The sequence below is a fragment of the Emys orbicularis genome, chromosome 4, assembly GCF_028017835.1.
Source record: "Emys orbicularis isolate rEmyOrb1 chromosome 4, rEmyOrb1.hap1, whole genome shotgun sequence".
NCBI classification, from domain to species: Eukaryota; Metazoa; Chordata; order Testudines; family Emydidae; genus Emys; species Emys orbicularis.
In genome coordinates, this window is record NC_088686.1 from 99892232 (window position 1) to 99907479 (window position 15248).

The following is a 15248-nucleotide window of genomic DNA, read 5'->3' on the forward strand; positions in this document are numbered from 1 at the left end:
CTTGAAACCTCAACAAATTTTGTAAAATGGAATTCATGTTTTTTGTCCAACCCAAGTCTCTACAAGTTCCACTATAGCTTAGATCACAAAATTTAACAACTCTTTTGTGCCCCTTTGTTAAACTGGTTTACACCGGGTTGAAAAGTGGAATGATATCAGCATATGGGGGCAGCTGTCTGAGGCTATGTCAACACCCTGTTAGCTCATCTTTATTAAAGATACATACATATACTTCTTGTCCATACGTCTAGGAACAAAGACTGTAGGGCATACATACAAGATGGGGGACTCTATTCTGGGAAGCAGTAACTCTGAAAAAGATTTGGGGGTTACAGCGGATAATCACCTGAACAAGGAGCTCCCTGTGTGATGCTGTGAGGCCAAAAGGGCTAATGATATCGAGTAGGAGTTGAGAGGTTATTTTTACCTCTGTATTTGGTACTGGTGCAACCACTGCTGGAATACGGTGTCTAGTCCTGGTGTCCACAATTCAAGAAGGATGCTGATAAATTGGAGAAGGTTCAACAAAGAGCCATGAAAATAATTAAAAGGCTGGAAAACATGCCTTATAGTGATAGACTCAAAAGAGCTCAATCTATTTAGCTTAACCAAGAGAAGTTTAAGGAGTAACTTGATCACAATCTATAAATACCTACACAGGGAACAGATATTTGATAACAGGCTCTTTGATCTAGCAGAGAAAGGTTTAACAAGATTGAATGGCTGGAAACTGAACTAGCCAATTCAGCCTGGAAATAATGTGTAAATTTTTAACAGTGAGATTAATTAACATTGGATCAATTTACCAAGCGTTATGGTAGAGTCTTCCTCATTGACAATTTTTAAATCAAGATTGGATTTTTTTTAAAGATATGCTGTAGTTCAAAAGGGATTATTTTGAGGATGTTCTATGGCCTGTGTTATACAGGAGGTCAGATTAGATGATCACAGTGTTCCCTTCTGGGCTTGGAATCTGTATCTGTAGAGCTTTGCCAACAGCCAGTTCCAGGTTCAATTACTGAGTATTCTAACCAGGAGGATCATTCTACTCCTATCCAGAGACCTATGAGGCCTAATTTATTACTGGTATAATATACTGGTATATATTTGGTATTCCCAAATGGTCTTCGCAGTTTTACACTGTGAATTTGTCCCTCTTCAAGTAGTGAGAAGGGGTGATTGGTGTGAGTCCTCAAGCTGTTCTAAGTAATGCTTGGGAGACCTGACCAATAAAGAGGGCTTTGGAATGAGGGTGCGCACACAATGGTTTAAAGTCCCCTTTGCGTGCACAAATCACTTTAGCTGTGCAGTGCAGCCCTCAGCTGTAGCCAAGGATCTAGACCTATGTGTTTAAGTGACTTATTGTAGCTTTTAAAAAAAATTACTTATCCATATTTTTCTCTTTTGTCTTGTTAACATTGGTGACAACATACTGAATAATGATATTAACAAATAGCTTCCTATCAGTAGCAATCGCAAAAGACGACTAGCACTTTCTTCCCCTTCCGCCTGTAATGAGTTTGGATAATAGGCATTAGGGCCATAAAGAAATGCTGGACCATAAAAGGCTATATGGCCTAACAATCCTTTTTAAAGATTATCTCAATCCTGCCTTCCTGCTTTATCAATGAATCCTTCAATCCTCTCCATAAAAGTGTCTGGCTACTTCTTAAACTCGTCTACAATATTTGCCGCACTGGTCTGTCTGGGAAGCTTATGTTTATTGCTCTTCTAATGCATCAGTTTTAATCATAGCAATCTTCATTTTGCCCAATCTTAATTTCCTAATTTATGGATCTTTCTCTTTTTGTGAACTCTTCAGCAGTATTTATAGTTTGTCATTCACTTTCAGTCACCCTGTTCAGAAATTTGAATTAATCTGCTAAATCATTTCACTCTTCTCTTCTCCTGTGAAAATGAGACTGACCTTTTCAATCTTTCTCTGTAGCAAAGATTCTTAACACCTGGAATCACCCTGGTTCAGCCAGTTAAGGTTTCTCTCCAGTATCCTTGATATGGAAAAAAAGGAATCAAAACTAAACAGAGGGCCAAATCATTGGTTGGTGTAAATCAACATAACTTCATTGACTTCGATGGAACTATGCCGATTTGCATCAACTGAGGATCTGACCCAGAAATGCTAGGTGAGGGCAAGCAGTATGCCTTGCACACAAACAAGAAGAAAGGTTTGTATTTTATCCCTGTGTTGATTCATCCCAATATCCTGCCTGCCTTTTATACGCTGGTATAATGTATTCAAAGAATTTTCTACAATAAGCCCCCAAATCCATTCCCAGGTCTGTATGGTTCGTGGCCTTTCTGTTTAATTTGTACTCTGTTCTTTTTGTAATTAATATTTGATTTGATTTTTACAACAAAGCACACACTGTACATACAAAACAAGCTATCAATGTTATATATAACATCAATAATAAATAGATATCAAGATACAGTACCTTCGAGCCCTGGGAACAGGCACATTTTCAAACCACACAGTACATAAAGTCCAGCTCCCCCCTTTTCTAGGATTTAGCTTTACTAATTAACAACAGTAAGACAACATAAATGTCAGTTTAGCTCTTCTGCCCAGGCAGGGCTACTCGGAGAGCCTCTCCCTACAGACTTTTTCTTGCCCTTATACTTCTCAATTTTAACACTTTCCCCACTATATAAAGGGGGGTAAAGAATTAATAGAGCCAAAGATAAGAGCAATTTTATCCTTTTCCATAATGCTGTCAAGGCAAAGGTCCAGTCTCCTTAAAAATAATTCTTAATTGGGGCTTTCACAGAACAATCCCAAATTGTGGATTTATATCGCCTTGCCAACATTTGATATAATTTTATACCTTTGCGAGGGAGCACCATAGAACCTCTGCCATCCATTTTTCACTTTCCCCTCCTTTCTCTGGGGAAACAAACAAAACAAACACACCACTCTCATTTTTAGTGGGCAAAATGAATAGGCTAGATAATAAACATTCTCTTGACTGTTTGGACAGCAGAAAAATCATTAGGGTTTGTGAGATCAATGCTCTGCTGGGAATCCAGAGCAAAGGATTCAGCCCTGTATGTATATATTCAGTAAATTGAACATGTACATTGCATTTTGGGGAGCTGCCCCAAATGTACTAATTTTCATTTATCTGCACTAAGCTTCATTTTTTATTTACTGTCTTAGTCACATAAAAGATCCAGATCCCTCTGAACTCAATTGTATTATTCCTCTCCTCCCTCCCCCGTCTCCCAAATCTGCATCTTGCTTTATCCTCAGATTAGATATTCTAATAAAAAATGATGGCAGTTCCCAAACCGACCCCACTTCCTGCTGGAAAATTTACCACTTATAGCAACTTGCTGTTTCTGAGCCCAAATCTGCACGGCCAGAGAAAAATGTCATCAGCAAATGCTTTGTAATATTCACATAACCCCCTATTCACCAGGTACCTGGCAATTATAGATAGTTTAAAACTACCTTTACATATATTACACTACTTCCTACATATAAAATGATTTACAAGCCAACAGGGGACAAGATGATAGTTCAGATCTCGTCAATGTATTAACTCTTGCTGTTATTAGCTTTGACAGAAATAGCTCCTCCATCTTCAGGCCATGAGTCTTGTTTTGTGCTTTCTCTTGCAGAATGTTTATTACACAAGTAATCAGCAGATCCATGTGGGTGTTCTGAGTCCCACTATTGATGATGATGACAACAGATGCCTGGTGGATGTGAACAGCAGGCCCAGGCTCATTGAATGCAATTATGCCAAAGCCAAGAGGATGAAGCTTTACTGGCAATTTACTCAGGTAATTCTTCCTGAAAACACATTTCAGAAGGTTCAAAAGGGATCAGCTTTGTTTCTGTACCTGAAACATTAATACTCTGTTTTCTAGCAGAACTGAATTGGGTGTATGCTTGGTTTCTGTACAGCATGCCAGGGAGCCATACTTGTATCTGATCCTGATAGCCGATATCTCAGGCAGTTATAAGGCTCTTGGGTGGTATTCTTCAAAGTTTATTAAACATAATTTACTGCACCGCGCAGCAATCCTCACCTGTCAAAAAAGTAATAGCAGCATATCAAATTCCAGACATTGGCAGGGTGCCCTCCTTGAGCAGCCTATCACATTTGGAGGGTTCCCTTTCCAAAATCCACCACACAAGGAGCCATAGAATGTGGGCTGTGAAGCGGTGCTCCCCAGCAGCTCTCTCTGTGTGTCACTGTGCAGTGGAGATTTTTGGGGCTCCCTTCTCATCAAGGATCTTCTGCAGAGAACTGCCCTCTACAAAAACAGCTTACTGAGGCTTTCCCCAGGACTCAGTATTGGCCCTCAGAACCTAGGGTGAGATTTAGCCCTGTGCAGGGCGGCCAGTGCAAGGCCTGTGCGTCACTTAAGTCCCACCAAGGGCCTGTTTGGAGAACTCAAGTGGTGCATAGACCTGTGTGCTGGCCTTCTGCATCAGGGTGAATTTCACCCTAAGTGCATAACCTCAGCTATGACTCCTGGTCTCTTCTGGTCCACTTCATGTGGATTTGCAGAGCATTTTTGCTGCCTGCACATTCGTTTTATCTTACGTTTAACCTGCTATTGAAGCTTCAGTAATAACTGCAGTAGAAATGTCCTGAAGTTAACTGGAGTGACTACAATTAGTGCAGTGCTCATTTGGACTTTATGGTCACTATTATCATATATTAATGATTTTTTATTATAATTAATAGGAAGCCATGATTGTTGTTTTTAAAGGAATAAACATGATTGTTGCCACTCGAGTGGCAGTCCTCAAAAGCCTAGGCTGGCAGGAAAGTGGTATCATAGCCTTCATTTACAAGGTCCTTACTGTTGTGCATTTAAGTTTGACCTGTAACATAATATTTAACAATATTTTAAAATGAATATAAGAACATAAGAGCTATCATACTGGATCTGTCCATCTTGTCCAGTATCCTGTCCCTGCCAGTGGCCAGTACCAAAGCATATGGGGGAGTGTACAGAACAGGGAAAATATGGAATGATCCATCCCTGTCTTCTACTTCCGGCTTCTAGTAAGAGGTTTAAAGTCACCCTGAGCATGGAATTGTGTCTCTGACCCTCTTGGCTAACAGCCACTGATGGTTCTATCCTCTGGTTCTTTTTGGAACCCAGTTGTACTTTTGGCCTTCACAACATCCCCTGGCAAGGAGTTCCACAAGTTAGCTGTGTGTTGTGTGAAAAAGTACTTTTTGTTTGTTTTTAACTTGCTGCCTATCAATTTATCCTGGTGACCCCTGGGTTTTGTATTCTGTGAAAGGGTAAGATTTCTCTATTCACTTTTTCCATGCCGTTCATGATTTTACAGACCTCTATCACATCCTTCTGAGTCATCTCTTTACTGAGCTGAGCAGTCCTAATATTTTTAATCTCTCCTAGTATGAAAGCCGTTGATTAGCTTCTCTGAACTGCTTCCAGTTCCACTATGTCTTTTTTTGAGATGGAGCAACCAGAACTGAACACAGTATTCAAGGTCTGGGTGCACCATGGATTTAAATAATGGCATTATGATATTTTCTGTCTTATTTTCTATCCCTTTCCTAATAGTTCCTAATATACTGTTAGCCTTTTTTATCACTGTTGTGTATTAAGCATAAGTTTTCAGAGAACTATCCATGGTGACTCCAAGATCTCTTTCTTGGGTTTTAATAACTAATTTAGAACCTAACATTGTATATGTATAGTTGGGATTATTTTTTCCAGTGTGCATTACTTTACATTTACCAGTGCTGAATTTCATCTGCCATCTTGTTGTCTAGTCACCCAGTTCTGTAAGATCTCACTGTAACTCCTCATCTGCAAATTTTTCCAGTTCACTAACGAATATGTTGAACAGCACAGATCCTTGGGGGACCCCACTGTTTACCTTTCTCCATTGTGAAAACTGACCATTTATTCCTACACTTTTTCTGTCTTTCAACCAGTTACTGATTCATGAGAGGATCTTCCCTCTTATCCCATGGCTACTTAGTTTCCTTAAGGGCCTTTGGTGATGTACCTTGTCAAAGGCTTTCTGAAAATCCAAGTATACTTTATCGACTGGATCACCCTTATCCACATGCTTTTGGACACTCTCAGAGAATTCTAATAGATCAATGAGGCATGACTTCCCTTTACAAAAGCCATGTTGACTCTTCCTCAAAAAATTGTATTTATGTATGTATCTGATAATTCTGTTCTTTTCTATAGTTTTTAACAATTTGCTTTGTAATGAAGTTAGGCTCAGGATCTATTCTGGAGTCCTTTTTAAAAATCAGTGTTACATTAGCTATCTTCCAGTCATCTCGTTCAGAGGTTGATTTTAGTTATAGGTTTTGTACTACGGTTAGTAATTCTGAAATGTCATATTTGAGTTCCTTTTGAACTCTTGGGTGAATACCATCTGATCCTGGTGACTTATTACAGTTGTTATCAATTTGTTCTAAAACCTCTTCTATTGACACATCAGTTTGAGACAGTACTTCAGATTTATTGCCCAAAATGAATAGCTGTGATGCAGGAATCTCCCTCACATTCTCTGCAGTGAATATGATGCAAAGAATTCATCTAGCTTCTCTGCAATGGCCATGTCTTCCTTGAATGCTCTTTCAACACCTTTGTTGTCTGGTGGACCCACTGCCTGTTTGGCAGGCTTCCTGCTCCAGATGTACTTTAACAAATGTTTTACTGTTAGTTTTTGCGTCTTTAGCAAGTTGCGTCTCAAATTGTTTGTTGGCCTGCCATATTATACTTTTACATTTTACTTGCTAGAGTTTATGCTGCTTCATATTTTTCCTCAGTAGGATTTGACTTCCAAATTTTCAAGAATGCCTTTTTGCCTCTGAAGCCTCCATTATGCTGTTGCAAAAAAAAGCAAATGCAATTTTAGGGGTTGCATTAACAGAGGCATAGCATGCAAGTCATGGGAGGTGATAGTACTGCTCTACTCAGCGTTGGTTAGGCCTCAGCTGGAGTACTGTGTCCAGTTTTGGTCACCGATGTAGAGAAACTGGGAAGGATCCAGAGGTGAGCGACAAAGATGATCAAAGAGATGGAATGCAAGCCATATGAGCAAAGGCTGAAGGAACTGGCAGAGGCGGATATACAGTAAAACACAGGGTGACCTGGCACGGGGCCCCCCAATGACAGGGTGCCCCAGGGCTGGGCAGCTGTGGGGGCAGAAGCTTGATCCTGCTGGCTCCTGGGGCTCCTGCTGCAGGCTTCGCACCCACCAGCAGCCAAGCTCCCCCCTTCCCCGCCTCCTCCCCCGAGCATGCTGGGTTCCCACCCCTCCTCCACCCTCCCAGCACTTCCCCCGCCGCCAAACAGCTGTTTGCCGGCGCTCAGGTCACTCCGGGAGGGGGAGGAGCAGGGGCCGCAGTGCGCTCAGGGGAGGAGGAGGAGAAGAGGCGGGGGCAGGGCCTTGGGGAAGGAGGTGGAATCGGGGCAGGGGTGGGGTGGGGCAGGGAGCCGCTCAGGGCAGGGGGCTGGGAGCACCCCCACAACCCCAGCCCACACCCCCAGCCCCCTGCCCTGACTCCTGCACCCCCTCACTCATCCCAGTCCCCTGCCCTCCCTGAGTCCCCTGTGTGACCCCACACACATTCCCACCTGCACCCCTCGCACCAAATGGAAGCTGCCCCAGGTAAGTGCTCCACACCCCAACCTCCTGCCCCAACCCTGAGCCCCCTCCTGCATCCTAACTCCCTCCCGGACCCTGCACCCTCAGCCCTGACTCCTACACCCCTCACGCACCCCCTTCACGCACCCCCATCCCCCTGCCCTGACTCCTGCACCCCCTCACACACTCCCAGCCCCCCATGCCCTGACTCCTGCACCTCCTCACACACCCTCAACCCTGACTCCTGCACCCCCTCACTCACCCCAGTCCCCTGCCCTCCCTGAGTCCCCTGTGTGACCCCACACACATCCCCACCTGCACCCCTCACACCAAATGGGCGCTTCCCTTGGTAAGCGCTCCACACCCCAACCCCCTGACGCAGCCCTGAGCCCCCTCCCACACCCTAACTCCTGGCCAGACCCTGCACCCCAACCCCCAGCCCGCTCCTGCACCCTAACTTCCTCCCAGACCCTGCATCCCCAACCCTGAGCCCAGATCCCGCACCCCAGCGTTTTTTTACCTTCTTTTTTATAAAGCGCTCTTATCCAAAGCGCTTTACAATAGTTAGCTAACGGTACAACCAATATTTGGAAAGATCATTAAGTGGTCCGCCGAGACCCTCAGCGATTTTCAAGTGGTCTGTGGAAAAATAAGTTAGACTACAAAAACAATTAAGGTACCTCACTTTATTTTCATTTACTTGCTATTACTTATAGGAGGAGGATGAATGAAAAACGGGGGCAGGGGGGAGATAAGAGAATGTTCTTTTTCTTGGCTGGGTCCCAAGGAGGGGCCCCAAAAATGAAGCTGAGCACAGGGCCCCACTGACTCTAAATCCACCACTGGGAACTGGGTATGTTTAGTTTTGAAAAGAGGAGATTGAGGAGGGACATGATAGCAGTCTTCAAATACTTGAAAGGATTCCATAAAAAAGATGGAGAAAGGTTGTTCTTTCTTGCCACAGAGGGCAGGACAAGAGGCAGTGAGTTCAAACTACAGCATACCAGATTTAAACTAAAGCTCAGGAAAAAATCCCTAACTTTAAGAACAGTAGGACAATGGAATAGACTGCCTAGGGAGGTTGCAGAAGCTCCCTCATTGGAGGTTTTCAAAAGGACGCTGAATAGCCATGTGTCTTGGATGGTCTAGACACAACAAATCCTGCATCTTGGCAGGGGGTTAGACTGGATGACCCTTGCGGTCCCTTCTAACCCTATGATTCTATCATACTATGATTACTCTGCTGTTTAGCCATAGTGGCATTCTTCTGGTCTTCTTACTGTCTTTTTTTATTTAGGGGTATATATTTAGTCTTAGCCTCTATTACGGTGTTTTTAAGTAGCCTTCATGCTGCTTGCAGGCATTTTAACATTGTGACTGCTCTTGTTAATTTCAGTCTACCTAGCATCATCATTCTTGTGTAGTTCCCCTTTTTACAGTTAAATGTAATGGTGGTGGGTTGTTGGTTTTTTTGGTATTTTCCCCCTTATAAAGATGCTAAATTTAATTATATGATGGTCCTATTACTGAATAGTTCAGCTGTAGTTACCTATTGGACCAGAAACTGTTTTCCACTTAGAACTAAATTAAGTGCCTTTCCCCTTGTGGGATCCAGGACTAGCTGCTCCAAGAAATGGTTATTAATGGTATCTAGACATTTTTTCTCTGCATCATGCCATAAGATTACATTTATCCAGTCAATTTGAGGATAGTTGAAGTCACCCATTATTATTCCATTTTTTGATTTTTGTAGCCACTCTAACCTCTCTTAGCATTTCACAGTCACTCTCACCATCCTGGGCAGATAGTCCGTAGTACATTCCTACTGCTTTCCTCTTATTATGCAAGCATGAAATTTCTATCCCTGGAGATTCTGTTGTACAGTTTGATTCTTTTAAGATTTTCACCTTATTTGACTCTGCTTTTTTTTAACATATATTGCCACTCTCCCACCAGCATGACTTACTCTGTCATTCCTATCAGGGGCGGCTCTATGTTTTTTGCCGCCCCAAGCACAGCAGTCAGGCAGCCTTCGGCGGCACGCCTGCGGGCGGTCTGCGGTCACGCGGATTCAGCAGCGTTTCTGTGGGTGATCTGCTGGTCTCGCGGCTTCAGCGTACCCGCCGCCGAATTGCTGCCGAAACTGCGGGACCGGCGGACCTCCTGCAGGCACGCCGCTGAAGGCCGCCTGACTACCGCCCTCACAGCGACCGGCAGGCCGCCCCCCGCGGTTTGCCGCCCCAGGCACGCGCTTGCTGCGCTGGTGCCTGGAGCCTCCCCTGATTCCTATATGTTTTGTACCCTGGTATTACATTGTCCAATTGATTATCCTCATTCTACCAAGCTTCAGGAGGCTTTCCATTGTAGTGTTCTGCTTTCTTAGTTTTGGGACATTCTTTTAATAGGTTGTAGTAACAGATTTATTCAAACTCTGTTTAAAAAAACAGTAATGTTACTGATTAACATCCAACTGTATGGTCTTTGATCCAGATGACCTGACCCTTTGGTGCCAAAGAATCCATCGCCTCTGCTCCAAAAAACTGATGAATTTGGTATGATTGATTTATATATGTTAGAATTGATTTTCTGGCCCCATATGTTTGCTGTTAGAGTAAAAAGTGCTGAATTAATAGTTTTAATTAACCCTCCTCTCCACACCCTCAACAATGCAGAACAAAACATAAACTTCAAAAATCTCTTAATCACTTTGTTAGGAATTTGTGTCTTCTTTTCCCTTCTATATTTCCATTCTGTAGTGGAAGCACAGTACTGTGCTGTAAATATTCCAAGGAGTCCAGTGTTAATTCCCACAACCTAACTTCCTCTGAAGAGAAGGGGGGAACCACTTTTTTGTCTCTTTATGATAAATTAAGAAGCAAAGGGAATAATTAAAGGCATGCTGTTCAGAAAGGATTGTTTTGTTAGTACCCAGAGTGATTAAAGAGTTGTAGTTTCTGCACACATAATGTGATGCAAAGTAGGTTTTGCATGCTGTAAGCTACAAGAAAACTAATGAGAGTAATCAAGGATTGCCAAGATAAATTGATGCATTGTGTTCTAGTTGCTCACATTTAATCTGGTAAAATGAGTACACTTCTTTAAACACTTTGGAAGCTGTCTTAAAAATCTGAAAAGCATTGTTATTTCTTCTACTACATTTTGAAAGCTCCTGCCTTTACTCTTTTTGTGTTACACAGTGATCAGGACTACTGCACAGGGACTGTAGGTGTTGATGTTCATGTAGCACTTTTAGATCTGGAGCTGTTCAAATATTAATTATTTTTAAATGTAGTTTTTGGCTTTTGACCATAGGATTTCATAGCCCCACCTAAAGACTGCAAGCACATGCTCACACTTCTGTAGGTTCTGAGACATGGCAATGATCCTCACAGGGAACTCTGATAATGCAGGTCATAAAAAATGGGAGGGGGAAGAATTGCCTCATGAAGGAAATGGGTTTTGCAAACTTATAGGAGGACAGACAGGTTGAACTGGATTTCCCCGAATAGTGCAAAACTAATGCACGTGTCCTGGGTTCCAGGCCTATGTCTTGGAATTGAAATGAGGAAACATATATAACTTCCTGCAAAACACACCTTACATTTTCAGAGGCAAAATCCTCATCCATAGTACAGGAAGGACATCAGAGTGCATCTTCAGTCTTACCACTACATTTTAAGTTTCTGTGAAAATTGATAGGCTCACGTGGATAAAACTGCAACTTTTTGAAAAAGTACCAGTTAGATAGCATTCCCCATTTTCTCCATTTGCAGTTAGTGGGATGATTTCATTATGTTAGTTTAATGATGGAAAATGTAGTTAATAATAATAATTATTATTATTATTTTATTTAAATAATACAACAAAATTAAAAGATAAATTTCATACTCCGCTAACAGTGACCTACCTGAATCCTGTGAGACCATTCTAGGACTATTCACATGCTTAATGTTAAACATGTATGTAAGTCTTTTCAGGATTAGGGCCTATGTGTGGAAATCAAACTTAACTTCCTATCTGTTTAATTGAGTTTTATTTAGTTAACTTTTGTCTCATGCAAACTCCCCACCCAAAGTTGCCCATCCAAAGTGCTTGACATCCCATTAAGACCCTTGACATGCCATTTAGAAACACAAGAACATAGGAAGTGCAAAGTAAATCAATCAAAGCAGCTGCGTTTCTTCCTACCACACATCATTTGATCTCCAATTATGTGACTAATATGGCTTAAAACTCTCTGTTGCTCTTTTCCAGTACACAGAAATGTTGCCCTCAATTGCCTCAGCATTCCATCAAAAGCCCACTCAAAGAGATGGCCTTTGTAATATGCCTGGAAGATCAACAAATTTGGGCTATTTCAGCCCTGAGGGGCAGATCATTACAAAGGAAAGGGGCCTTTATGGAAAATTGTCTACAAGCAACCTCCTTCCTTTTATAACAAGGGGATTGAGCTCATTTATTTCCCGCACTATTATTTTAATGCACTGTAGAGTATGAAGAAGTAGTAAAGGCAGGGCAAATAGAAATCCAGCAATGATTAGTCTTTCATTTAGAAGGGAAGATGCAGAAATTAATTCTCCATCCCAAACTGCAATAATATTTGAAATCAAGAAAACAATGAACTGGATGTCACAGGGAACTGGTTCTAGAACATGGAGTCATTTGCATCTAACCAGAAATAGGCCCAAATCAAAGCCATGTATCCAAACACAGGCGGAAACATTGAGTGGTTTGAGATCCAAAGCTGATTCCGTATCCTCATTTTTCAAATGGTTGCTATCTTTATCATGGGCTAAAGCAGAACCCTGGATCCTCCAAACAGTCCTGAATTAAGAGTGTTAAGATGTGGATCTGAATGTGGTGACTTGAACGCATCTCTTCTTCTAGGTACTGGTGTGAATTAGACCCAGGTTAGTGCATAGTTGATGTTGTTTCTTAGTATATGATAGCTGTCCTGTGGCGATCTCAACAGAAAAGTTGCTCTACCCTCTCATTCTGAGGAGGTCCTACCAGGTCAGGTTTAAGACACATTGAAGGCACAGCTTGGGGAAGGTTACACTGCCATTGGCTATGCCTCATTTCTCCTGTGGACAACTAGAGGGCTTCATTTTCCAGGGCTATTTTATTCTGTTCTGTTCCATATAGGTTATTATACCACACATCAGTGTTGTATCTGAGCGCTTTCCCATAGTTCATTACATAAGGTGAACGGACATCTGTCATATATTGTTGTTTTCTCATCCTCTCCCCATGGAGAGAAGCATGTGCAGTGGAGTGTCTTGGTTTGGTAGGGTTTTCAGGGGGCTGTTTGTTTTTTGTTGTGTTTTAGTGTACCAGTTGCTATGTCCACCTCTACCCTGATATAATGCTGTCCTCGGGAGCCAAAAAATCTTACCGCGTTATAGGTGAAACCACGTTATAGCGAACTTGCTTTGATCTGCCGGAGCGCGCAGCCCCCCCCCCCCCCCCCCCGGAGCGCTGCTTTACGTGTTATATCCAAATTCGTGTTATATCGGGTCGCGTTATATCGAGGTAGAGGGGTATTTATGTTAGAGAAGGCAAGATCAAAGAAATGTGCCTGGCACTTGGAGTGGAAGATGATGGGGTTTGTGATGTTCTTTAGCTCCTGGAGGAGTTGATTTCCCAGTCTTGCACTGCCCCTGAGAAAGTTCTGTCAATCTGGCCTCTTTCATGAGCAATCAAATTTCTAAGAAAATAAGGGATAAAAGGAGTGATCAAGAAGAAATTATAGTAACATGTACAGATGTATCAACTTTCACAAGTGTAGGTAGTATAAAGAGTAAGTTAATTTTTATTATACAGTATTAATTTTCTATTAATATGTGTATTGGGAAGTTTCAGATTTAGTTGGAACGTAAGAGTTTCAAATTATTCAGTGTCAAGAAATTCTCCGAAGGTGATTTTTATTGTTAACATAATAATGCATTAATATTTTTAAACACGTGACTGAGATTTTCAAAAGCGCCTAGTGATTTTTGGGTGCCGCAATTTTCAACACACTTTAAGGAACCTGATTCTCAGGAAGTGATGAGCATCATACACCCTCTGGAATTGTGACCTGTTTAAGGTGTCTTGTTTTTGGCACTCAACAAGTAAGGCACCCCAAATCACTAGTCACTTTTGAAAATCTTGGCCCATGATATGTCCACAGAACAGTACTTCAATATATTCATTTTTAAAATGTAATTTATGATGGCTTTGTTATCAACCAAATTATTATCTCAATTAGAAGGATGTAATTAGTGGATTTAGTGAAGTCAGTGGAGTTATTCTGGTTTTACACGAATGTAACTGATAGCAAAATTGCTCCCTCTGCCTCTCCATAGAAAGTCTGCTACCAGATTTTATTCTGGTTAAGTCTGTGTACCAAATATTCAAAAGTTGCCTCTAAATGTAGGCAAAACCTTTTGACTTCTCATCATCGCATAGATGCTACGTATCTTAAATATACAGTATGGGCCTCACAAATGTAAAGGGTTGAGCCTGAATCTTGTCTGTCTCACCCCAGTGTAAATCAGGAGTCACTCCACTGAATTGACTTAGATTGGTATAGAACTGATGTGATAGGAAAATCTGCCCCTCTGTGTCTGAAAATCATTTTAACATGTGGTGCTATATGTGAAAAGTGATTGGATATAAACATTTGGAAAATTGGTGTGGGGCTTTTTTTGTTTTATTTTTGTTGCAAGATAGAAGTTCCTGGAGCACTCAAGACATTCAGACTCTTATATGATGGGTATTTAATCATGATCCAGCTGATCTGACCCTCAGCTGATTTCCATACTAGTCTACAGCTTTATAAATGTGCTAAATGCAGTGTGAGCTGATGAAGTGTAGGCTTCAGTGACACTCCTGCTCCCAAGGCTTCTTTGAGTGTTTATATCTGTAATTATGTCAAATTATGTAAATTAACACTGGAAAGACTCACTCAAGTGCATAATGTTCACTAAGTTTATTGCTCAGAGTGTCTGTCAGGTGTTCTTCTAATCTAGGCAAATACTTTTTTGGAAGCACTGCTGTCTTGAACTGAAATAGTTGTTGTAACTGTGCTGGGTCCAAGATATGAGAGAGATGAAGTAGGTGAGGGAATATCTTTTATTGGACCAACACCTTTATTGGACTCAGCCACCTTGTGTCTCTCACTGAAAGAGGTGAGCTGCCGGCAGACTTTTAAATACGTATTGTCACTTTTCACTTAATCAGAAATAAACAGGGCCTTCTAGTGATTTCTGCAAATGGTAGGGAGTGGGAGAACAGAGACAAGAATAATCATGTAGCCAAAGTGGAATCAACTTTATTAAACCATTATTTTAAACAAGATATCTACTAAGGGCAGCCTGTCCTGGCAGCAGTGAACAAAGGGGAAGGCTATATAGCATCAAGCTGTCACCGATGACCTTCCTTTTCAATACTCAAATCCAAAGTATTCTAATATTGCCCAGGCCTAATTAGCTTGGATTATCACAGCCCTTCCAATGCCTAACCAAGGTCAGAGCCCCATTCAGACCACTGCATGAGGCAACCAACAGCTCATACAATGCTCAGGAGTCATGCAAATCTTACCACCTTCTTCAGTGAAGGAGGACTAATCCCCATT

The 15248-nt window shown here is 41.8% G+C and overlaps 1 protein-coding gene across 2 annotated transcripts in view; it reads left to right on the top strand.

The window, feature by feature from the left end:
* The window catches only part of GALNT18 (polypeptide N-acetylgalactosaminyltransferase 18), a 432615-nt gene that overhangs the window by 385710 nt on the left and 31657 nt on the right, over nt 1-15248 (top strand). For both annotated transcript variants that reach the window (XM_065403832.1, XM_065403833.1), the window contains one exon: nt 3643-3807. In XM_065403832.1, the coding sequence (XP_065259904.1) occupies nt 3643-3807 (165 nt within the window). The remainder of the gene's footprint in view (nt 1-3642; nt 3808-15248) is intronic.